This window comes from Eleginops maclovinus, chromosome 3, assembly GCF_036324505.1.
Source record: "Eleginops maclovinus isolate JMC-PN-2008 ecotype Puerto Natales chromosome 3, JC_Emac_rtc_rv5, whole genome shotgun sequence".
Taxonomy (NCBI): domain Eukaryota; kingdom Metazoa; phylum Chordata; class Actinopteri; order Perciformes; family Eleginopidae; genus Eleginops; species Eleginops maclovinus.
Window position 1 is genome coordinate 17,016,983 of NC_086351.1, and position 25,269 is coordinate 17,042,251.

Sequence of the window (25,269 nt, forward strand, 5' to 3'; positions counted from 1 at the left end):
TGCTTGCCGCCCGCTGTAAAGCAGTCCGCTGCATTCAAGCCTCCAATCCTGAAAAATCAGAGGCTGAAATCCTCTCTAAACTGGTGGCGTACACTTCTGAGCAGGTAAGCACAAACAGATATTTACAATCTTACAGAATTCCTGTTTAATGCACAGCCTTAGCTTACTCTCACTGAGTCCTTACGCCCTCTTACTGATGCCGATTTAATATTTACTATATCTAAAGTGTTACTCAAAATATTGTTCATGTAAACTTCCTTCATTAAAGGTTTTTTCAGTAACAGTAAAAAGGATTTTCAGTGATTTAGCGAGACAGAGGGTCAAGGCAGTAGCTAACTCTGATCAGATTTAATACCAGGCTGACTGTGATTGGGTTAGGGAGTTGCCTGAGGGCCACATAGACCTTTACAGGGACAGCAGTTTGTGTTTCTACTAGCAAACACCAAACATAATATCCAGGTGTCTAAACCTTGTGTGTATTTCTTTCAGCACACTCATCTATTGTGTTGTGAAGTTAAGATGGATTTATCTTCTTACCAAAAGCTGGAGGGGGTTCATCGTGCTTACAATGCATTTCTACAACATGTTGCATTTTCTTCCTCCTAAGGCTCATTCCTCAGTGGAGCGTGCTTCTCTGATTGCTGGAGTGATTATGAAAAAGGTTCCTACAGACAACAGCTATGCTGTAGAAGGAGCCATGCTTAAGAAGATGCTGGAGCAGGACAAAGCAGCTGGACTAATCCCTTTCTATGTAAGAGAATAAAAACAGACACCATTTTTTCATCCCATTTGCAACATTAGGTATGGGTGATCTTACCATTGAGATACATACGTCTGTCAGTTCTTTGCTTTGCGAACATGTAAATCTAACAAACACACACAACTGAGGGAAAAGCTGCAATGATACAACGTGTGTGATGCTGCTATGCTCACCCTGAGGCTTCTGCTGAAAGATAACATTGTTTGTGTTGAACCTAATGTATGTCTATCAGGTTAAGGGCAATAACCCCGGTCTCAGATGGTCTCACAAATCACTATCAGGGAAAAACAGGAGGCTGAAATGGTCCAAAAGCGCTAAACCATCAGAGAGATCCAGATTTAAATTAGGATATAAAAGGAATTAGATAAAGGTGATACGGCACGTAGCTGAAATAAGTGTCAATTTGTAATTTATATGATAGAGACTGCCATCGTTGTGATAACTGTACAGATAACAAAGACCTTCAGGCTATTAATGATTTGTATATCTGTCTTTTTCAGTTCTGTGCAACCCTTGGCACCACCCCATCATGTGCTTTTGATCACACCACCGAGCTGGGGCCAATATGTGAGTCAAGCACACACAATTTGTTTTTATTTACAACAGGAAATGGATTGTAAAGCTCTTTCAGCTTCATTGCACAACACACACTTTGGTTTAAGGAGCAACGGAAGGGGATCAAGTATGCTTTGTTTCTGTGATTGAGAAACAGACAAAAAATGTATTCAGACAGTTTCCAAAATCAGTATCTTCCTTCAGTATTCAGTACAAATGATCCGCAACTTCTGAACACGTGCAGAAATTCATGCATCCAATTTTATATCCCTGGTTATTAAATCTTGATTGACAAATGTTATTATTTTCCAGATGTTAATATCCACTGTGCTTTTATCTGTTCCAGGCAATGAAGAAAATATGTGGATGCACATTGATGCAGCATATGCCGGGAGTGCATTTATCTGTCCTGAATTTAGACCTTTGTTGAATGGCATCGAGGTGAATGGCATATTAATTATCCAAGCGTTCCTGAGCAATTAGTAATGATGTTTAGTTATTCAGCTCTGACATGGTTTTAATCTCTATTCTCCCAATATGTGCAGAACAGACCTAATTTGGTGTGGTCAAAATTTGAAGTGTGCATCCACCTGTCTAGATGCTGAGGAAGAAAACAGCCTATTTCTGTTCAATTGGTTGTAAAATATCTCTCATAGTATCTTTAAAAGGCAACACTAACTGTGTGCTGATTATATCCAGCTGCTTTATTTTTTGATTGAAAATGTCATAATGTTAATGTCAAGGAGGAAGCATGCATGAGTGAGTAATAGGCCGAGCAATCGGCATTGGCGCAGCAGCATCAATCTGCCTTTTGAAGCTGCCGAGGAAGCTGTTGCTCCCCGAGCCGTGCAGAGACGCAGAGATAAGGACAAAGTAATTTCCTGAGGCAGCGTTAGACCTTTATATATCACTGTTTATTAGCCACACAAGTTCAAACAATGTTGGTGGGAAGACTGAGAAATCGAATTGACTGTAAAGACCAACTGTTGTTGCATCTGAAATAAGCTATTGGAAAACATTTTCCTCTTATACTTGCACTTTTATATTTTCTAGAATTGTATTGGAATTAGTATCTTGGTCCTTCTATAGGGAAGTGGTGAGGGGATTACTTATTATAAAAATCAATTTATTTTATCCACATGTTGTTATATATGGTAGAATCCATTACGTTTCACCAATATTGTAGTTATAATATATACATTTGGAGTAATAAAAGGTCAATTTGAATTATCCAATGAGGACATAAAGATGGTGTGTGTTTTAGGATGAGAGTGCAGCACTGCTGGTGGGCTGGTTGCTAGGATATGAGTGATGGGCGAGCAGGAAACCAGCCCCCTTTGAATCAGTCAGCATGGCAACTGTCAGCCAGGAGTCTGTCTCACATTGTCTCTCTACGCTGTGTTATTGCATTTTGTGGAGGTAGCGAAAAAGGATATTACAAAAGATAGCCAACATAGAGATGAGAACAGATTAGGAAAGGTTTGTCTCTCTTTGAATAAACGCTGCCAGGAAAGGGTTACTTTCCCTGCGCTCTGCCAGCTGCTTGCTGAGCGTTCCTCCTTTGCATTTCAAATAAACTGTGGTTACTTTAGTCCAGATAATGCTGTTAGTGAAAAGGTTGTCTCTGCGTCAGTAATGGTAAATAAAGATGTAATATAATGTGTGTGACATAAATAATATTAGTACTTTTATAATCAATCATTAAGACACTGATATTGAATTAATTTAATATTGAGTAAATTCATGAATGTTTTGTTTTTATTTTCAATATTTCATACAAAGTTATGTTAAATCTAACTTGATTCATTACTATTGTTTATTCTCTTTTCTTCTAAAGTTTGCCGACTCCTTCAATTTCAACCCACACAAGTGGCTTTTGGTCAACTTTGATTGCTCTACAATGTGGTAACTTATACATTTCATCAAAGCTTGTGACACTAATCGAGATTTATCAACCCTCTTTTTTAACATTTAACATGTTGCTTTGTGAGGGTTCGGAAAGGACAGACCTTAAATGTGTTATAACATTTAAGAGGGCACAGGGCTCATATTTCCTTTGTAACATTTAAAGAAAACATACTGATGTCTGTCTGATACAAATTGATAGCCAATGACGTCAACAAAAAGGAGATTGTTCAAGTCACATTATTATCAAATGATGTACTGTAATGAACTGTAGTGTAAAGAAAGGACATTTGAAAAGGGCATATGAGTAAGCATTTTTGACATAATAATGTATTGTCCTTGATTATACTTTGTTGATTTTTATTATCAGCAAACATATTATAATCATAAACTCCATGGGGGATATGTGTGTTATTTAACTTGTTGAAAATATTACAAAGATGTGGAAGATCCTGTAGCCAGCTGCAGGTTCATGGGCCACGACAATTGCACCTTCCTTATTTTGTCAGAATATTTACCAAATATGGTCAGAGTGACTCATTGTCCCATAAAGAATAAAGGAGTAATCCATTTAAACCCGGTATCCATCTACACCTCAATCATTTGCACAGTAAAAATAGAACTATGCCTCCCATCTGCCCCTTCTGTCAGCAGCAAACAAAACGAGACATGCTCTGCACAAGATGGAAACAGAGGTGAATCAAACCCAGACAGAAGGGGATGGGAAGAGGGTATAAACCCTTTTTCCATCAGCTCTGGCTCAGTCTGTGACTGCTCACAGGATAACTGTGGACAAAGTCAAAGTTAATTACACATTTTGTTCAACACAGTATGACACATTTTCCTATTTATTTACTTAATGCAGTATATTTAGACACTAAGAATACCCTGTGTAAATCAGTACAACATACTAATATTATAGTGTATTACGATCTGGTCATTTAAGACATACATTAAACTAGAGCACTAAACTATTACTAATATGGTGCCAAATCTATACAAATGTTTTTGCCCTTGTAAAACTGTCAGATAATATTTGATGTAAACATTCTCTCTCTGTCTGTCTATCAACAGGGTGAAGAAGAGAGAGGCAATTATTGGAGCCTTCAAAATGGAACCACTCTACTTGAAACACGAAAACCAGGAGTCCGGTATGATCATTCACTTGAAAGAACTTGAATCAATGATCACAGATAAGGTTGAATTGACTTTGGATCTACAGCAGAACCTGAATGACAACAAGGCACACTTTTAACCTTGTTTTTGTTTAGTTGTGAATATGGCTGATAGTTTGAGCCATGTTTCCGATTAAACATTAACTGCTGAAGCATGCACCAACCTCTCAAAACTCAGTGTTGTGAAGCCTATCCAGCCTTAATAAGCATGAAGGTGAATGTCTGACAACCAGACCGTTGTACGAGAGTGTTCTTGTAAACTTAGACTTAGTTTAACCTTGTTAGGAAATGCATTCTGTTAATAATGATTTGTGTATTTGTGTGTGTGTGTGAACTCTATGTTGGCTTCTGTGAGCAGTTTTAATAATTTCACAACTATAGACAAAGCTAAGTTTCACCTTTGTGACCAAAGACATAGGACACATTTAAATTAGGCTTAACATAAAAAAAGAAATCCCCCATATATAATATGAATGAATGTCTCTGTGTGTTTGTCTTATGTGTGTCTTTTTTACATGCTTCGAGCCTGCAGATGGGCTCAGAGCTGCACTGTAATTTGTCTGTCACAGAAGCACACAGAGGGAAAGACAAAGCTACCTCACCACACACTGAGGAACCTCATAAAGCCTGCCATGCTTTGCTCACACAATCTGGAATCTTCAATCTAATTGGTGGTTTCTAGCACCAGCTAAAAAGAGATGAGCTTTCTGTATCTGTAGCCAGTATGGCCTGGCTGAGCTTTTTTCATTTCACTCTATGGTTGCCAGCTTTTTTTTGTCTAAGTCTGCTATCTTAAAATAATATATTTTTTTCAGTATGCAATTTTGTTTTGAATGTCATGACCAGAACAATAATCCTTAAATAGCTTTAAAAAGTTGCTTAAACATTGTGAACTATAAGTGTATGATGTTACATTTTTAACACAAATGTTATTTCTTTCACAGGGTTGATCACAGATTATAGGGTAAGATAAAACTTCAATAAATAAATGTCCACAATTTGCAATTAATGAAATGTTCCAAATTACCTTAAAACTCATATAGGGTTAAACCTATATTGTACTCTCTACCTCCTATGTCCTGTAGCACTGGCAGATTCCACTTGGCAGGAGATTTCGCTCACTAAAGATGTGGTTTGTCTTCCGTATGTATGGGCTCCAAGGTCTACAGGATCATATACGCAAGGTAGGACACCAGCTGAATAATCCATCATGTATCATTGCTCTGAAATTTTCTTTAAGGGTCAAAATCTTAACATTTCTCTCTGAAAGTATTGAGAGAAATTCTGTTTATAGGTTCTGTTGATTCAGGAACATGAAAATATGTTCTCATTTCTCTCACCAGTTAATTAAGATAGTTGTATGTAATAGTTTTAATGACACATTAATAGACATATATGTACATTTACATAGCAGTATATTGTTTTATTTTGCTATTAAAGCCTGTGGTGGTACAGTTTTGGGAACATTTCTTCATAAAGCCGTTGATAAACCAACTAGCCTATATGCCATCATAAATGGAAGTGTGGAAATCCTGTAGTGTTATTAACTTCATCTCATTTATAAATGACCAAAACATGAGCACAGTGCTGACATAGTAAGCAATCTGGCTCCCCTTTTTTTATTATCTTAGTAATATTTACTTCTGAATAAAAACAACACTTGTGCTGATCACATAGCCTCACCCAACAAAATCTTCATTAGCACTAAAGTTTATTCCCTGGCCTCATCTCTGCCTCCATAAGTGTATCCTGTCAGTCGTACATGTCTGGTCTGCATCTTCTTTTTATAGCAACATTTTCCTATATTTCTCCTCCAACGCCCATCCATTTCTCCATGCCTCTCTCTGCCCCCTTTCATATTCCTCTTCCTCCCTCCAGTCTGCTCTGTCAATCAAATGAACCTGTTTTGTGTTTACTTCCATATAAAATGAAGCGGCAGCAGCAGCAGTGAGCCCTGCGGACATAAACCATGACACACTACTCCACTGTTCATCCGTCCTCTTGATTCGATTCAACAGTTTGATCTGTATGTTTGTTCCTTTGAATCTAATCAAAGAATATTTAGCCTACAAATGGAAATACAGAATGCCTGATGAACTGAAGTTTCTTTTTTCCTAGTGGGGAAAAACACATTTACTTTGTTTCTTAACTAATAACTAATGACTCTTCATTCCATGAGAAAAAGTTGTAAATAAAGCTTTTTAATCTCAAAGGCATGTGGAATGTGAGTCTTACCTAGCGTACAGTAATTAGACAATGAGGTCATTATAGTATATTGGCTTGTAAACACCTCTGAGTGATGGTGAATTACTGGCTGGGAATGAGAAAACAAGTTTGTTGTCAACCCGTTGGTCATTTATGCCTTTAATCAGCTTTATTAGAAAGCAGGAAAGTGAAGTTCCTCCTTGCAATTGTGATTAGATGAAAGAATGTGCTACAAGTTGATTGCTCCACCATCTCTTTGGTTATATGTTGCTATTTCAAAATGTGTAAAAAGGAATGTGAATATTTTCATGGAAGCCGAACATGATACACACTTTGTCATGGTTACTGGTGCCAGTGCTTCCTACTGTGTTCTATCCTGCAAAAAAAAACCTTGAATCAGAAGGGTTTGTTCATCAATAGTTTCAAATGATCGCATTGAAATTATAGCAAGGGTGTTACAGTAAAGAGAGCTATAGACTGAACCAGTTGGAAACGTGTTTTTCCTTTTCTTTTTTAACCAGTGGGAAAACTCTCCGATCTGTATGGCTGAAAGCCATAATAATCAAGCACCGCCATCTAGTGAACATCATTGAAATTACAACATTTAGCAGCGTTGCTTGTCAAATATTGTCTCACAGAGGTTATATGAAAAAGGTTGGGCAGATATACTTGAATCTACATGCACAGTAAATTATTAGGGACATTTAACAAAATGTGCATGAGTCATAGCAGATTATAGATTGTGTATTCTCTTTACAGCAAGTGACCCTGGCCAAAGAGTTTGAGTGTCTCGTGCAAGCAGACAACAGGTTTGAGATCTGTGCAAAGGTCATCATGGGACTGGTCTGCTTCAGGCTCAAGGTAAGCACATCCAACATCTAAGGACTACATTTACTTGATCCAGTGTAGTCATTCCTCTTCTGTTTGTGAAACTGTTGTTGTACAGTATTGGCAGTAAGTAATATACATATTGTTCAATATTGTTCTGAGTGAATATAGAGCTCCCAGTTAGCAAACCTTATAAATGGCATCATGATCAATATTTTAACCCAGTAACCCAGTGTCTACACAAGACCAAAATCCATACTATGGTACAGTATATCTACCCACTGTGATTGTTTTGTTCTTCCTTTTCCCCTCCTTTCAGGGCTCCAATGGGTTGAGCGAGCTCTTGCTGAAAAGGATCACCAAGAGCAGAGAAATCCATCTGGTGCCTTGCCAGCTCTCCGGCCGCTTTGTCCTGCGCTTTGCCATCTGTGCACGCAGTACTGACTCAAGACACATCCAGCATGCATGGCAGCACATCGCGAAGCTCACCACTGAGCTTTTGCTGGAATCCAAGCATTAACCAAAAAGGCTGTAAAGTGGCTGTCCACTCTGATTCTGAAAGCAGGACCAAAGTTAGTACAAAAATCATGTTGCAGGTAAAAAATGTCATAAAGGGAATGAATAATGACTCCATAACTCACGCAGTCTGGTAACAGTCTGTCTGAATCCAAGTTATCTAGTCCAGGAAATACCATCAATATTTTGCGGATTTTGCAAATTATTGTGTGTGAATTTCTTTTAACTATAAATCTACAAAAAAACAAATGTGTATGCAAGAAAATAATACACATTAAAATGTTACATTTTCAATCTGCAACTTCTCCCCCCATTGACTTCACTTTAAATGTCACTGTTTAATGAATATGTAATGGCCCTCATCATAATGCAATCATGCTGATATTTTAACCGTCTATGCCGCTTCTGTGTCTTCTACATAAACACAATTGTGATTGGTTTGGAGCAAGTTTTTGTGTTAATATTGCACATTTTATGTCTGACCTAATTTTCGGAGTATGTGTGTGTTTGTAATTTTCTAAGGGTGCTGTTTATTTGATGTCTATGTTAAGTGGTACGCTTAAGTTGTAATTGTGTGAAAAAGTTATTTTATCCATTGCTCATGTTATTTGGAGATATATTTTGTGGAGGGCTTCATAAAGCCTGTGAAGGCAAATAATGTGTTGCTCCTACTAATCAGGTATAACCCTATTATAAGTGCATTCATTTATTTATGACCTTATTGGCAAAAGCACTAGTGTGTAATATATGATGGCAGGCAAGGTATATTGTTTTATTTTAAAAAAATATTTTATATTATTTCAATAGTGTCTTATGCACAGAAGACCAGTATTACTGAGTGCATTCTCAATCATTGAAGTGAAACAGGGAATGTATTTGTGACACAGATTATTACACATAAGTATTGTTTTTCTGTGTCGGGAGAAAAATAAATCAAATAAGCTTTGAATTTTGTGGTAAAAAAAAACATACTGGGACCACACGCTGTCTATTAAGGATTTGATGAATTCAAGGTCATTCCAGTTTAGCATTGTGTGTTCCAGTAATGTAGGATCCTTCACAACATTTGTCTCTCACTGCTTGTGTAAGCCTCGGGATTAAAAAAAAGATTCTAATGATTAATGTAAAACAATTAGAACAAGGCTAGTCTCCTGTCTGTCGATAAAACGTGTCACCTTTGTGTCTGAGTTCTTATCCCTCATATTTGTCTGCCAGGAGAAGAATTGCATTTCTGTGGCATGAACTCATCAAACCTTGTTGTCAATTCATATGAATGTTTCAAAGTATACTACTCTCTTGCTTGGCGGTGTGCTTCATGCAATGGTAGGGGTTAGTTTCAATAAAGTCTACTCTGGTCTGCACGGCATTTGAATCTCTCTTTTTAAATAATCATTAAAGGTTTAGAATATATCAGGGTCACGATGTAGATATTGAAAAGGGTTGCTGTGGTGTTTTAACATACATACAGTATGAAAAGGTCTGCACATAACTGTTACAACAACTCAACATGATCATGGATTAAACAGTGAGCATAACATGTTCGGCACCACCAACAACTATAGATGCAACCAGTGGTTATCTTTCCTGGTAGTCACTGAAAGAGTGTTGAATAAAAATTCTGTGTGATAAAGCCCTGCTTTCCCTCTACTGCAGTGTACTCAGTTAAAGATGACAGGTGTACACACACACACACATGCACGCACACACACATGCACAGCAACCATTATGCTGTGCCACTTCTTGGAGGTTCTCTGAGCAACCTACCTATAATCCCTGATGACAAAGGCCAGTGTACTATAAATGCAGATAAGGATTCAGTAGTAGAGGTTAATTCTTAGCACCTGATTACTGTTCAACAGTATTGGTCTGCTCATTCACTTGCTTCAAAAGCTACATTTATTATTAATCATACAGCTGGTTGAGAAAATGCCAGGAGACAAGTCTATATGGACTGTCTGCCCAGACCAAACTGTAAACTAGGATAATGGCACACATGGGATATAACAATGCTTCACAGGGGTGCAAGTTCAAATGCTTCTGATAGTGCTCTTGGCCATATAAATAAAATATGTGCTTTTGCAAGACGCTCTGTTTGCTTGGTTTATTGAGTGAGACGTCAGTGCTTAAATGCACACAGAGGGATAAAAGTAAAGGGATGTTTTTTTTGCAGGGTTTTTTTTGCAACATTTTATCTCAAAGCCTCTGTAGAGACCTTGGGAACATTAAAAGTCATAAAGAATGTGTGGTAGACACGTTTAATGTGGAGAAGAAATTTATTTTTAAGGCCTCAATAATTCTACACAATATGTCTTGTTGATGTAAGTATGAATGTGATGTCTGAATATGATGATTAAACAATTCCCCAGTAAAAACTCAGAAGCTTCTGGTCACAATCAATCAAAGTATATCTATATAGCCCAATATCACAAATTTTACATTTGTCTCAGTGGACTTTACAGAATATGAATACGGCACCCTCTGTCCTTGGACCCTCACATCCTACAAGGAAAAACTTCCTATAAAACCCCAGAGTTACGGGGGGGAAATGGCAGAAACCTCGGGGAGAGCAACAGAGGAGGGATCCCTCTCCCAGGATGGACAGAAGTGCAATAGATGTCATGATTAAAATAAAGAGATAATACACTTGCAACATAGGTAGTCCAAAATGCTGGAGAATGAATGTGTCTAACTAAGAAGATGATGGGTCCAGGTGGATGTCAGCAATCCTATGGCAGCCATCAAAGTAGTAGTAAGGCGGGCATCAGGCAGGACCACAGCAACAGTAACGGCCCTGACTCAGGATCTCAGCATAGACAGACCCCAAAAATACATTTTGAGGAAGTTGGGTTATTTGGAACATGAGGGTAGACAGGTACAGAGACATGGAAGAAAGAATTAAGGTGTCCCCCGACAATCTAAGCCTATATAGCAGCAAAACTATCAATCAAATTTTTTCAATTAATTTTTGTTTAAACTGCAGAATCATCATGAAGCATGGCCCCATACACTTTACAGTTAATACAGAACATACAGCAATCAATCAATTTACACTAATACAAATTAAACGAGAAAGAACCACATTAAAAATATCAATGTTAAATAAATGTTAAAAGGTGATAAGCCAGGCTGAATTTTAGGGAAGGCAGTAATGTAATGAATAAAGGTAGGTTTTCAGCTGACCGTGCTTCTTTCACGTTTAATGGAAGGCCATTCCAGAGATAAGGGGCATGGTAGGTAAATGCTCTGAAGCCAACTGATTTTTTGTTAACTGGTGGAATGACCAGGAGACCAGCATTGAGACACCGAAGAGGGCGTGCTGGTCTATAGGCCTACAGTGTAATCAGCTCAGATAAGTAAGGTGGTGCAAGACCATGCAAGGCCTTATAAATTAAGAGAAGAACCTTAAAGGTCCCCTATTATGCTACTTTTTAGGTCCATATATGTATTTTGTTGCTCCACTATGACATGTTTTCATGCTTCAATGTTGAAAAAGTGCTTTATTTTCCTCACACTGCCTGTACATAAATGACCACTTTTCACTCCGTCTGAAAACGCTCTGAAGAGCCCATGCACCCACCTTTGCGAAAGCTTACTCTGCTCTGATTGGTTAGCTGGCGACTCTGTTGTGATTGGTCAACCTCTTAGAGATTTGTCAAATGTCCCGCCCCTGAAAAAAACTGAAAAAATGTCATCGCTTGTTGCGCTGAACCGGTTTATTACAAATAAATAATGATAGATTATCAGTAATCATGTCAAAGTAACACAGAGACATCGGGTTAACCTTCAGGAGCGTTTGCATGACCTTGAACACAACTTTTGATCACAAACAGTAAAGACTGTTGTGCTATGGCTCTGTAAACTGAAGCAGATTTCTTACTCTTTCTTGGCTGCTAGTTCAGTAAGTTTTGTTCATACAGTGATGACACTTATACCAATGAATTCCGTGGAATCTCAGGCTTCATGTGATATGTGGTTGTGCAGATAGCATGAAGTAAAAAAAATCGCGGTAGCTCACTCGGTATTATGTAGCGTTAGCTCGTTTTAGTTCGGTGCTGATTTAGATGCTTGGTGTTGGAATTATGTTTCGTTTTGGTAAAAATAATATGGTCTGTGTAAATGACCTTTAATATGATTAGAACATTACTTCATTTGTTGTTTTTATGTTTATTTATTTAGTTTCTGAACATTAGTTAAGGTCAGGTCATTATTTGTTATATATTGAGTAGTAGACGTTATATTCAGTGCTTTTATTTTGAAAGTTTCTCGCCGAGACATCCTGAACATCCGGTGCTTCGGATTCTAACGGCAGTTGGAAAAGAGTGGCTTCAATGCTAAAAGTGTGCCTAACTAAAGAGAAAGGAAAATACATGAAACGCACTAGCACCTGGCTAATAAGGGGCACAAGGTTTGTTTTAGTTACCCTTTCATGCTATGTTTTATGCCCGGCTCGAGTTTGGTTGCCGTTGATAGTTTCATGTATGGAACGTGTTTTGGTTAGTGGTAGCTACTATTAGCATTGGCCGAGCTGCCGTGTCGGTCTGTATTGAAGCAGAGAACTTTTAATATTGACGAGAACGTTCACTCTCAAAACCGTTCCGGTATGGTACTGCACCTGGGGGGCGCTGGTGGGCCAGTGCAGAATGAATGTGGTCCTATGGAGCCCCACCCATAGATTCCTACATTTCTTTGGATATAATTTTTTTTTAAATCACTGCTATAGTTTTTTAAACATGGAATGGATAATCCTCACAAACGACACATAGCTAGTATTTTATATTCGCTTGATTTTGACTAAAATTAGGTTTTTGTAAATCGGATGACGTCATGCGTGATAAATTGCTTTACGGCACCTTGTGTCTCTCCTTCCCTTTCCTTTCCCTCGCAGCAACAGCTGCATACGATCGCAGCTGATTTGGCTCCGTGGGACTGATTTGAACTCGGCTCTACATGTTTTGAAAAGGTGTGACATTATTTGATACTCATAATTTACAAATCTTAACAAACAATTAAGTGTTAATGAAGACTTTCTGATGTGAATATGTCGTTTTTGAAAAAATACGTTATTTGGTTGCTTCAGTTGGCTATATTAGCACTGTGAGTACTATTACCAGAGGGAACTTTGCTAACGTTAGATATGGTCAGCAGGAAAAAAAAGCTTTGACAATAAAAGTGTGTGGTTAACTGGTGAAAGTATGATGCTGACGAGTTAATACAAGCGTGTATGAAAACAGTTTGTCGATTATATAATGTTAACATATTGTTTAAGTCATCCATCCAAAGTTGTAAGTGAGATCAGAAATGGGATCCGTAGACGGGCTTTGGCGTTGTTGATGTTCTGTGGACAGGTACCACAAAGCGTATTCTTCGGTCGTAACCAGTCGTGAGTTCTTCATTGACCAATCGGCTTTCATTAGCCAGATGCTAGCAGAACCTGGGTCGCAACTGCCCAACCTGTAAGAAAACAAAAGGCTATGACCCCCAGATTATTCCACTTTTGACAAAAAAATCCCTGTCGACCTCTCGGAAACCACAGTAGTATTTTGGATTTTGTAGACGATATGCTAGGAGAATGATGTAGCTAGCCGCCTAGCTCCATAGGGGTCCATGTATTCTGCACTCGCCCGCGATCGCCCCCTAGGTGAACTGCAGCCAAATTCGGTACAATGGGGGTGAATAGAGAGTGAAGGGGCTTTCCGTAGACGGGCTTTGATTGAAGTGAGATGGAGCTAAGCTAACTCGTTGGTTGTTTTATTAATGCAACAGGACGTATTTTATCTGTTTTTATGTGAGGTCTGCTAAGGTTAAAAACTGTTTATTTCATGGTAATACAGCACTCCATTGGAGATTGTCTTTTAATTAAAATAGAGAAAAAGGGCGTAAACTTACATGATTGTTTATGTGATAAAAGCAGTTAAAAATAATTTCATTTAAGTAAAAGGAAAGGTAACAGTATTTTTCTTTTGTCTTTATAGCTCTTATGGTGTGTTCATACGGTGCGTTCTTTAATGGATCACGGTTCGCAAATAAAGGAATATGAACCATCAGTTTGACAGTTCGACCATCATTTAGCCGGGGACGCTACAGTAAGAGCTTCACCTCATCAGTCCCCCCATGCTGCTGAACAAGGACAACTGCAGAGGGACTCGATGTAATGGTCAAGGATTGTGGCACCTGCTCACAACATGGAAGCATCAGAAAACTTACCTCCAGACGACAGAGACTCCGAACAGATAATGAAGAGGAGGAACTTCGTTGCTCTGGTCGCGTACGGAATCCCACGGAGAGGATGCTTGCATTTCATAAAGAAGAGGTTCACAAAAAGGAGAAAAGGTTGACTCACATTTATGAACAATGGAAGACCCAGGCACATAAGGCTAGAGAGCAGCTAAAAGTAAACATTCCCGAGAGTAACATTGCAGCTCTTATAAACACACTAGAAGAAGGAAAGAACAATGTTATAAACATGTATATGGAAATCAGAGCTCACCTCACTCCATCTAGTGAGACAAGACATTGTATTGATGCCTGTGAAGCAGTGACAAGGGACATTGTTAAGATTGAAAGGATTTCAGGCATCGATGGAGAATTTGATAGTGAAGCAGTAAAGCAACGCCTTCATGAGCTTCTTCACAGAGATTACGCTCACTCCATCTACGGATCCACAGCTTCACGTTCAAGTCAACACTCCAGTAAAGGTTCTAGCCAACACTCTGACACAACAGAGGAGAGAACTTGAAGCTCAAAAACGTAAGTTGGAAAGATTAAAGGCAGAGAAGGACATAAGAGCTGCACGAGCTAGGTTTACAACCTATGATCAGGAAGTAATGCAGGAAGCTAGTGTTCATTCTGCTCATCAGAGGGGAACAAGGGAACAACAGCATGTGTATCCTGAACAACCTGTGTCTTCAACTTTCATCCAGCAGCCCACTAATGTCACAGTGGCAGCATCACCTGCACGGACAGATGTGAGTTACCTGGCTCAAGCAGTCCAAGATAGCATAGCATCTGAACAGGCTCCTAATGCCAGAACCGTCTGTGTTTACTGGTGACCCTATCCAGTTCATTGAGTGGAAGGCTTCCTTCACATCGCTCATAGATAAAAAGAACATTTCTTCAGCTGACAAATTGCATTATTTGAAAAAGTATGTAGGAGGTCCAGCTCGAAAGACACTTGATGGCATATTTTATAGAAATGACGAAGAAGCCTATAAAGATGCATGGAACCGTCTCAACCAACGGTATGGTCAGCCTTTTGTTATACAGAGAGCATTCAGGGAAAAACTGGCAAACTGGCCAAAGATCCATCCAAGAGATGCTGAGGGACTCAGAGCATTTGCTGGTTATAAACACTCATGTCTGGAAGCCATGCCTTATGTTAAAGGTCTGAACATTTTGAACGATTGTGAAGAAAACCAGAAACTGGTTCAAAAGCTACCTGACTGGGGAGCATTACAGTGGAACCGCAAAGTCACTCAAGTCATGAGAGATGATCAGGAATTTCCCAGCTTCAACGAGTTTGTCTTCTTCGTCGTAACAGAGGCAGAGATTGCGTGCAATCCTATTACTTCATTCCACGCTCTCCACTCATCAGAGGCTAACTCATCACGTCATCTGAAAGAAAAGAAGTGTAAGTCCAGTGTTTATCACACACAAGCAGTTACAGAGACTGAAACTCAAGGACAGTTAAGAACAGGTTTAAAGCAACCATGTATGTTTTGTCAAGACAGTAGACATCATCTTCATCGCTGTCCTGAGTTCAAAAGGAAAGCTCTGGAGGAACGACGGAAATATGTGAAAGAAAAGAAACTTTGCTATGGCTGCCTGAGGACAGGCCATAGTGCCAAGGACTGCCGCAATAGACACGCATGTGATAGCTGTAAAGGAAGACATCCTACGCTTCTCCATGATGACAACTACACTAAAGCCAAACCTATGTCAGTCTCAAATCAAGGCACCACAGTAGGGCTGAACGATTTTAAGAAAAAATTGAAATTGCGATTTTTCTAGCAGAGATTGCGATTTCGATTTCAACCACGTTTTTTTTTATTCCAAAAAGTTTCAGTGTAACAACAAAGTGGAGCAAAAAAATAAGTCTTACCTTAAAAGTAGTGCAAAATGGCTCAAAGGAGCTAGCTTATGAACATCAACATCAGCAGCAGTTACAGATATTCAACCCGTGTATTCAGAAACCTGTGCTTCTTCTTCAGATAAAGTGGCAAGAGGAAGTGAAATGTAAAGGTAGTAAAAATAAATAATAATAATAATAATAATTTAAAAAGTTTAAATGACCCTACATTTTCCTCATCAACAAAAGATGTCTAACTGGTTACATTATTTAACATCTAGTCTGTAAACAAAAGATAAGTAAAAAAGAGTGAACACCTTTTTTAATGGAACAAAGACATGTCAGGGTAAGGGGCAGAAGAACAACAACAAAAATCAATAAATCTTCCCCTTCATCCCTTCAGAGATTTTTGGCCAAGAAAACCAACATGTCAACCTTTGCTGGCTTCAGACTTGCACGCTGACATGTGACAATATTGCCACTGGCACTGAACAGTCTCTCTGATGGTGCACTCGTTGCTGGTATGCAAAGGTACTTACGAGCCAACTTGCTAAGCCATGGGAAGTTGACATTGTGCACTCTCCACCAGGCCAGTGGATCTTGCTCTCCATCAATGGTAGGAGTTATGAGGTAGTTGTCCAGTTCTGCTTTAATGGTATCCTCCAACTGCACAGTAGAGGAAGCAGGGACCGCCTTGGTCTTGAAAAAGCTGCCCAGTGACCGCTTTCGCTTTGTAGAGGTGGATGGTGGTTCTTCTTCTGCACTCAGGGGCATGGGATGGGTTGTGACACAAGCCCTCTGCTCCTGCAACACACAGTAATAAGAGGCATCAATGTTTTGCTATCAGTTGTGATTAAGACCTACGAGGCATTTTGTCTAAAAGTTTAAAATGTCAGTAGAGTATAGTTCAAAAATAAAAAACACAAATACAACTTTGTTTTATTTTGAAACAACAAAGAAAAAGGAAAGCGTACCTTTTGTGCCACCTGTTCCATTTCCATCTTCACTCTGTCTTTGATGTATGGGACATTCTCTTCACTTATGTAGCTCTTCTTGAATCTTGGATCAAGGAAGGATGTGATGTCCAAGAGCTCCTGTGTCACTGGGTCGCTGTATTTCTCTTCAATGTAGTAGAGAGCTCTTGATTTGATCTCCTTGGTGAGATTCGTGTCCTGGTCAGTTTCAGCAAGCGTTGCTGTTCTGAGGAGATGGAGCACTGGCTTCAGGTATGACACGCTTACGTAGTCCTCACCTGAGAGGGCGTCTGTGAACTCCTGAAGAGGACCGAGGGCATTGTTTACAGATTCAAGGACATCTGTGTCTTGCCAAGTGGGGACCAGGTGCAGCGTCTTCCTGTCTTCAGACAGAACCTGGCACAGTGCCTTGCTCTGCTCCAACACCCTCCCAATCATTTTCTGCCGGGAGCCCCATCGTGTCGGACATTCAGTGACCAGTGACTGTTGAGGTAGGTTCAAGTCTTGCTGTGCCTTTTTTAGTGCCGCCTTCTTCTTCCAGCTGTGAGTGAAGACCGCAACCAGCTGCTTGCAAAGTCCTGTGGTCCGTTTGATTCTTTGCTCATCTTTGACAGCATTTTCTGGGGGAAATCATTACATGTATTACAGTATGAAAAGCCATAAGGATAGCTCATAACACAGTATTCATAACATACCATTGATTACATCTGTTGTCATCTTGTATTTAGTTCAATGACGTTTTTTTAGCAGCAGACTTCAGGTGGTACTACCACAGTAAGTTATTGCCCATAAATTATTTGTAATTGGTAATTAATGTACAAGCAATTAATATGCTTCTTAGATATTCCACTAAAAACCAAAAAATCATTTAATCTGTATAGTGGCATCAGCTGATGTTGCACCAGCAACAACCAGCAATGTGCTACTACTAAAACACGTTAGCCGTTTATTGTACCAAAAACACGTTTCCCCCTCGCACCGAAACACACATTACATGGCCTCACTAATCCCTAATCCTTAAAATGTGCACCCACACACACACACACACAAGAACACACACACACACACACACATAAATCAGCAAAATTACACGTCATTGACCCATTAGTAAGGGCTTCAAAAATAGGGGAGACCGCCTTGCATCTCTCTGTTCCTTGGCAATCCGCAGTTAAACAGAAGCAAGCAGTATTGGGAGGTTTCAAAGTTTACCGATGAAAGGGTTAATTTTTCTCCCTAGGATAAACAGTATGTTAAAGTAGCATTGCGCTAACAGTTGGTCAGCTAACGACAGCTTGACAACAAACTTCTCGGCGCTTCGTCCCCAGATAATACAAACTCTCACACTTAGTAACCTTGTAAACATACACACTCGCACAAACACACATTCTTGTACTTACCAATTGCAAGATGCAGCCTGTGTCCGAAGCACTGCAGTCTGGTCCATTAGTTAAGTCCCATTGCTTTGACCATATTTGAAGCGTTGTCTGTTGTTATGCACGTCTGGGCCTCTTCTTTTAGACCCCAGTTGGCCAAGCACTCCTTCAGCCCCATGGCAATATTCTCCCTGGTATGGTCAGAGGGGAAGTATGCTGTCTGCAGGCAGCGGCTACACAACTCGAAGTTGGCGTTGACGAAATGCACGGTCAAACTCATGTAGGGCTCGGTCGTTCTGCTTGACCACAGATCAGTAGTTGACGCATAAAACTCTGTGTTTTCCAGCTCATTTACAACTTTGGCCTTACATTCTGCGTAGAGCTGTGGGATGGCAACTTGATTGAAGTATGTGCGGGAGGGCAGAACATACCTCTTATCCATTGTGCGTAGCAAACGTTTAAATGCGTCTTTGGTCACGGTGTTTACAGACACCATGTCCTTCGATATGTAAGTCGTTACGGCGGTGGTAATCTCCTTGTGTCTTCGGCTAGTTCTTTCATAAGGCGTCACACTGGCGAACAATGATGTTATTGTTGGCTGTTTTACCGAAGTATCGCTGCTGCTTGATGTTTCACAGTTCTTTTTCGCCATGCACTCATCATACAAGTTCAGGTGGTGAATTCTCAAGTGGCGATGTAAATTGGTGGTATTGCCAGCCGATGTAGCCACTTTTAAACGACATGTTTGGCACAACACCTGTTTCTGGTGTTCATCAGTGGCCTCAAATCCAAAATACTGCCAAATGACCGACGTGCTGTTTTTCTTTGCTATTAATTTTGTCGGCTCCGCTTCTGCTACTGCTTCAGCCATGCTTGAAATTGAATGACGAGCTACACACTGATTGGGGTGGCGAACACGTCATCTGGTCACGCGCAGCCTGCAGCTTTCTGATCGGTAGCTGACACAGCCTTGGGCATTCATGTGAAATTGTTGACAACATTATTATTATTAATATGCACCAAGCAAAAACCGCAGCTTTGACGATCCCAAAATCGTGTTGTCTGAGATCGCGATTTTCGGTCCAAAACGATAGATCGTTCAGCCCTACACCACAGAGGAAACGGCAACCACATTGTCTCTCAGTGTGAGGACGGAGGAATCGTCCACCAACACTTCAATGATCGTGCCAGTATGGGTTTCCTCTGTCAGCAATCCAGGTACGGAAAGACTTGTTTATGCGCTGCTTGATACCCAAAGCGATGCAGTCTTCATTGACCAGGAAGTTAGCAAAGGTTTACAAGCTAAGACACATCCTGTAAGGCTGAAGTTAACGACAATGATGGGAAAGGATGCATTAATGCATAGTCAAAGAGTGTCAGGTCTGAGAGTGAGAGGTTACAGCTCTGCAATCCACATTGATCTCCCTCCTGCCTACACCAAGGATTATATACCGGTGGATCGAACACACATTCCTACCTGTGAAACGGCAAGGCACTGGAATCATCTCATCAAAATAGCAGATGAAATCCCACCACAGCTGGAGTGTGAAGTCGGTCTGCTGATCGGCTACAATTGCTCAAGGGCACTGGCACCACGGCAGGTAATCCTAGGAGGAAACAGTGAGCCATATGCTGTTTGTACGGACCTCGGGTGGAGTATTGTAGGTTGTTCGTCACCACACTACTACTCACCAAGCATCACCAATATGTGCCACAGAGTTTCTGTCAGAGAGTTTCCTCCAGTATCTCCAGCAGAGGCAATAAAGGTTCTCGAGTCTGATTTTAAAGATGCTGACAAGGACGGAAAGACAGTGTCTCAAGATGACATCTGCTTCCTGGATGTGTTAAAGGAAGGAATCAGGAGAAACATTCATGGACATTACGAGATGCCACTCCCCTTTAAAGAGAGACCCTATCTCCCTGACAATAAGCATCTAGCCATGGTACGGCTCGGTCACCTTAAAAGGAAGCTGGTAAAGGATGACAAGTACAAAGAACACTATGTGAAGTTTATGAATGAAATCATCAGAAAGGGTGAGGCGGAGGAAGTTCATGATCAAGGGAAGGAAGGAGAGAAATGCTATATCCCCCACCACGGAGTGTACCACTCCAAAAAACCTGACAAGCTCCGTGTGGTTTTTGATTGTTCGGCCAAGTACAGGGGAACTAGCCTGAATGACCATCTTCTGTCAAGCCAAGACCTGCTGAATAATCTGAATGGTGTGCTTCTCAGATTCAGACAGCACCATGTTGCACTGATGTGTGACATAGAAAAGATGTTTCATCAATTCTACGTGTATGAAGCTGACAGAGACTATCTACGTTTCCTATGGTGGAAAGATAGCAACTTTGATGCAAGGCCACAGGAGTTCCGCATGAAAGTTCATCTCTTTGGCGCTGCATCATCGCCAGGATGTGCTAACTACGGACTGAAACAGCTCGCTTAGGACAATGAGAGTCAGTTTCCCCTTGCTTCACGGTTCAACATGAAAGACTTTTATGTTGACGATGGTGTCACCAGCATAGAAAACGTGGACGATGCTATTCGGCTTGCACAGGAAGCACAGAGGCTCTGTGCTATGGGTGGACTGAGACTGCACAAGTTTATGTGTAATGACAGATCTGTGCTGGAGAGTATACCTCTATCTGAGCATGCTGCTTAAGTGAAGGCTCTGGACCTGGTCTTCCAAGGATGTGACTTTAGAGAGAGCCTTGGGAATCCACTGGCACATTGAATCAGACACCTTAAGATTTCGTGTCTGCCCAAAAGACCAACCAGCAACACGACGTGGTATACTATCTACGGTTGCCTCCCTTTACGACCCACTGGGGTTTGTTGCCCCTTTCCTGCTGACTGGAAAAAGGGTGCTTCAGGAAATGTGTAGGCACGGCACAGGCTGGGATGATCCCCTTCCCAGTGAACTGCAACCAGTATGGGAGTGCTGGAAGAATGATCTGGCAGATTTAGAAGAAATCACCCTACCACGCTGCTATGTGCCCCCTGGTTTCAGACAAGTTGTGAGAAAGGAGCTACACCATTTCTGACGCAAGCACATGTGGTTATGGCCAGTGTTCCTACTTGAGACAGGTGAATCAAGATGGAGGTGTTCATTGTGCTCTGGTTATGGGAAAGTCCAGAGTAGCTCCAATCAAGGTCACGACAATCCCTAGGCTAGAGCTGGCAGCCGCTGTCGTGTCAGTCACAGCAAGCAACACTCTGAAGGAGGAGCTCGGTTTGACAGATGTTGTTGAATATTTCTGGACCGATTCAAAGTTGGTCTTGGGATATATCAACAATGAGGCACGTCGTTTTCACACCTTTGTGTCAAATCGGATACAGAAAATACATCTCAGCTCGTCCCCTCAGCAATGGAGATACGTCTCAACCAATGACAACCCTGCAGACCTTGCATCTAGGGGTTCAAGCGCAAGTGAGATTCTCACATCAAGCTGGTTCAGAGGACCTCAGTTCCTATGGGACAAAGAGATACCTCCAGCTGCAGATGTTAGCGAAGAAATACAGATTGGAGATCCTGAAGTCAAAAGGATTCAGACTCTAAACACACAGACAGTCGAACAGTTGAGTCTCACGGACCGCTTATCAAGGTTTTCTTCATGGTCGAAAGCAACCCAGGCTGTCGCTCGTCTCATTCGTCGTGTCAGAAGTGATAAGTCAACAGACCACAGCACTGTACAAGAACAAGAAGACGCACGCTGCATCATCATAAGAGACTTACAGAGACAAGCGTATCCAGAAGAGATAAAGTTGCTCAGTAAGGTAACTCAACTTCCTTCTCAGAGTAAACTGTTTCAGATGGATGCTTTTCTTGATCAAGATGGAATCCTCAAGGTGGGAGGAAGACTGAAAAATGCATCACTCCCTACCTCACTGAAGCATCCAATCATTATACCAAAGAATCATCACATCACCAAGGCAATAATTGCTCACTGTCACGAGAAGGTCCAACATCAGGGAAAAGGCTTGACTATTAATGAGATCAGATCAGATGGATTCTGGATTCCAGGAATCAACAGAGCTGTGGCAACACATCTACATCAATGCGTTACATGTCGGAAACTCAGAAGCGAATGGCAGATTTGCCGTCTGAGCGTGTGGATCCATCACCACCTTTCACCTATTGTGGAATGGACTGTTTCGGTCCGTTTCTCACCAAACAAGGACGCAAGGTACAAAAGAGATACGGTCTGCTTTTCACCTGCCTTTGCTGTCGAGCTATCCACATTGAAATGTTAGACGACATGTCAACTGATGCCTTCATCAATGGACTTCGTTGTTTTATTGCTATAAGAGGAGCAGTACGTGACATAAGATGCGACCAAGGATCTAACATTGTTGGAGCTAAAAACGAACTACATGAAGCTCTCAAGCAAGTGGATGCTAATCGTCTGACTACGTTTTTGGCTGAGAAACAATGCGACTTCAGCATGAACGCTCCGCATGCAAGCCATGCTGGAGGCGTGTGGGAGAGACAGATCCGAACGGTGAGGAATGTTCTTCGTTCCACTCTTTCACCCTCATCAGGCAGGCTGGACGATGCCTCTCTACGGACGTTCTTTTATGAGGCAGCTCACAGTTGACAACTTAAATGATCCAGATAGTCCAGAGCCGCTAACGCCCAATCACCTGCTCACCATGAAACCCACTGCAGCCTTACCACCTCCTGGCAGATTCATCAGAGAGGATATGTATGCTCGTAAGAGGTGGCGTCGTGTTCAGTACCTGGCAAAGCAGTTCTGGGGCCGGTGGAGAAGAGAGTATGTCTATAATATCGCCACCAGACAACGCTGGCATACTCCAAGGAGAAACCTCAAGGTTGGTGACATTGTGATGGAGAAGACAGAAGATCAGCCTCGCAACGAGTGGAAGTTGGCTAAAGTTGTAGAGACAGTGACTGATAAAGATGGACTAGTGAGGAGAGTGAAGATTTGTGTTGGCGATCAGAAGATAGGAAAGGAGGGACAGCGTTCTGGCAAGCCATCCGTCGTCGAACATCCAGTGCAGAAGCTGATCCTGCTCCTAGAGACTGTTTAACCGTCACCTTCACTCCACAACCATATCCTTTACAGTATGAAGAGTTTATGGACATTTTTGACTCAAGCGTTAAAAATTAAAGGTCACATGGTGTAGAAATCATTTATGCTTTACATCCCATAATTGATGAAAACGAGTAATGATCTGGTGGGAGTGTAAATGACCTTTAATATGATTAGAACATTACTTCATTTGTTGTTTTTATGTTTATTTATTTAGTTTCTGAACATTAGTTGTGTTGTCTTCACTGCAGTGTAACAACTGAAGCTATCCAACAAGTTAAACTCTGATGCAATAACCAGGAGTCTGTGTCGTAGTTAACATTTCACTGTTGTTTACTGAAGATTCCAGCATTACATGGCAGAGTGAAAACTGCAACAAAACAAAGTTTGACATTTTTTAACATAAAGTTCAGCTTCACATGAAGTCTTATGAAATATCCTTGTAAATACATGTAAATAAAAACGATCTTTTAAGACTATTATTACCTTCTCTTTCAACTTTAAACTTAACTTAATCTATCAATTATTTAACTTAACAATGAGTTTTACTTACGACTTTGCTTCTAGCATCTTTCACGGTCAGGAATTCTTAAGTATTAACTGTTTTCAACAGATAGGAACTGAGTGGGAAGTAACTGATGACAAGGCAGGAAGTGGTAAGGAAGTTACAGGAAATTGTATCAAAGTAAAAGTTTGTATTCTTTCTCAATGTGTCAAAATAAAAGTCAAAATATATCGCCCTAATGGCGACACATTAGTTAAGGACAGGTCATTATTTCTTATATATTAAGCAGACGTTATATTCAGTGCTTTTATTTTGAAAGCGTCTCGCCGAGACATCCTGAACATCCGGTGCTTCGGATTCTAACGGCAGTTGGAAAAGTGTGGCTTCAATGCTAAAAGTGTGCCTAACTAAAGAGAAAGGAAAATACATGAAACGCACTAGTACCTGGCTAATAAGGGGCACAAGGTTTGTTTTAGTTACCCTTTCATGCTATGTTTTATGCCCGGCTCGAGTTTGGTTGCCGTTGGTTTGCGGTAGCTACTATTAGCATTGGCCGAGCTGCCGTGTCGGTCTGTATTGAAGTGAGATGGAGCTAAGCTAACTCGTTGGTTGTTTTATTAATGCAACAGGACGTATTTTGTCTGTTTTGTGTGAGGTCTGCTAAGGTTAAAAACTGTTTATTTCATGGTAATACAGCACTCCATTGGAGATTGTCTTTTAATTAGAATAGAGAAAAAGGGAGTAAACTTACATGATTGTTTATGTGATAAAAGCAGTTAAAAATAATTTCATTTAAGTAAAAGGAAAGGTAACTGTATTTTTCTTTTGTCTTTATAGCTCTTATGGTGTGTTCATACGGTGCGTTTCTTTAATGGATCACGGTTCGCAAATAAAGGAATATGAACCATCAGTTTGAGAGTTCGACCATCATTTAGCCGGGGACGCTACAGTCTGGTAGCTGATTTTCTTCCCGTTAAATGGGTATGCCACATTAATAGGTTGTTAAATGTTAACATGCCCTGAGACACTGTTTCTTACAAGTTGCTGCGTCTGGGCTTAAGAGGTTACCGTGTTGTGATGAAAAACCATCGCAGTATTTCTGCACAGTTCAGGTAAAGTTAGTGTGCATAAGGCCTGAAAACTTGGTAGAATAGCGTTTACAGCGTTAGCTTGCTGCTTTGCCGAGTGTGGAGGACAAGGTGTGAGCAAAGTTCTGGTTGTCCTGCAGCTTGATTTCCTATCCTCTGTAAGAAGGGGTCGAACGACTTGTGAGGAAGAACGGCAGTTCCAACTTTAACAGACTTTATTGCAGGGTGATGAACTGAACATTGATGTAGGGGTTAGGGTGTTATA

General features: G+C 40.6%; 2 protein-coding genes and 1 long non-coding RNA gene across 3 annotated transcripts in view; 1 reads left to right on the forward strand and 2 right to left on the reverse strand.

Annotated features, from left to right (window-relative positions):
* ddc (dopa decarboxylase) overlaps window positions 1–9,310 on the forward strand; it is a 14,186-nt gene extending 4,876 nt beyond the window's left edge. Inside the window, exons 5-14 of the mRNA XM_063879919.1 lie at window positions 1–104; window positions 608–751; window positions 1,261–1,327; window positions 1,662–1,756; window positions 3,153–3,220; window positions 4,295–4,371; window positions 5,340–5,359; window positions 5,481–5,579; window positions 7,360–7,461; window positions 7,748–9,310. The exon at window positions 1–104 is cut by the window's left edge and continues 31 nt beyond it. Of these exons, the coding sequence (XP_063735989.1) occupies window positions 1–104; window positions 608–751; window positions 1,261–1,327; window positions 1,662–1,756; window positions 3,153–3,220; window positions 4,295–4,371; window positions 5,340–5,359; window positions 5,481–5,579; window positions 7,360–7,461; window positions 7,748–7,948 (977 nt within the window). The 3' untranslated portion in view covers window positions 7,949–9,310. The remainder of the gene's footprint in view (window positions 105–607; window positions 752–1,260; window positions 1,328–1,661; window positions 1,757–3,152; window positions 3,221–4,294; window positions 4,372–5,339; window positions 5,360–5,480; window positions 5,580–7,359; window positions 7,462–7,747) is intronic.
* A 7,089-nt stretch (window positions 9,311–16,399) lies between these two features.
* LOC134861706 (E3 SUMO-protein ligase ZBED1-like) lies at window positions 16,400–18,798 on the reverse strand. The gene is made up of 3 exons (XM_063879122.1): window positions 18,504–18,798; window positions 16,984–17,603; window positions 16,400–16,813 (listed from the first exon to the last, which is right to left on the reverse strand). Exons 1-3 carry the CDS (start codon window positions 18,796–18,798, stop codon window positions 16,409–16,411), a joined length of 1,320 nt encoding a protein of 439 aa, XP_063735192.1. The 3' UTR covers window positions 16,400–16,408.
* Window positions 18,799–23,726: 4,928 nt separating this feature from the next.
* LOC134862212 (uncharacterized) lies at window positions 23,727–24,156 on the reverse strand. The gene is made up of 2 exons (XR_010165476.1): window positions 23,965–24,156; window positions 23,727–23,781 (listed from the first exon to the last, which is right to left on the reverse strand). It is a non-coding gene; the product is annotated as an uncharacterized LOC134862212 (long non-coding RNA).
* Window positions 24,157–25,269: the final 1,113 nt, after the last annotated feature.

Excerpts from the sequence above, each read along its gene's own strand:
- LOC134861706 (XM_063879122.1), bottom strand. The coding sequence starts at position 18,798 with ATGGATAAGAGGTATGTTCTGCCCTCCCGCACATACTTCAATCAAGTT. Across the intron at positions 17,604-18,503 it reads GGAGTGCTTGGCCAACTGGG|AAAATGCTGTCAAAGATGAG; the intron begins GTCTAAAAGAAG and ends GATTTCCCCCAG. Across the intron at positions 16,814-16,983 it reads TGGAACAGGTGGCACAAAAG|GAGCAGAGGGCTTGTGTCAC; the intron begins GTACGCTTTCCT and ends TGTGTGTTGCAG.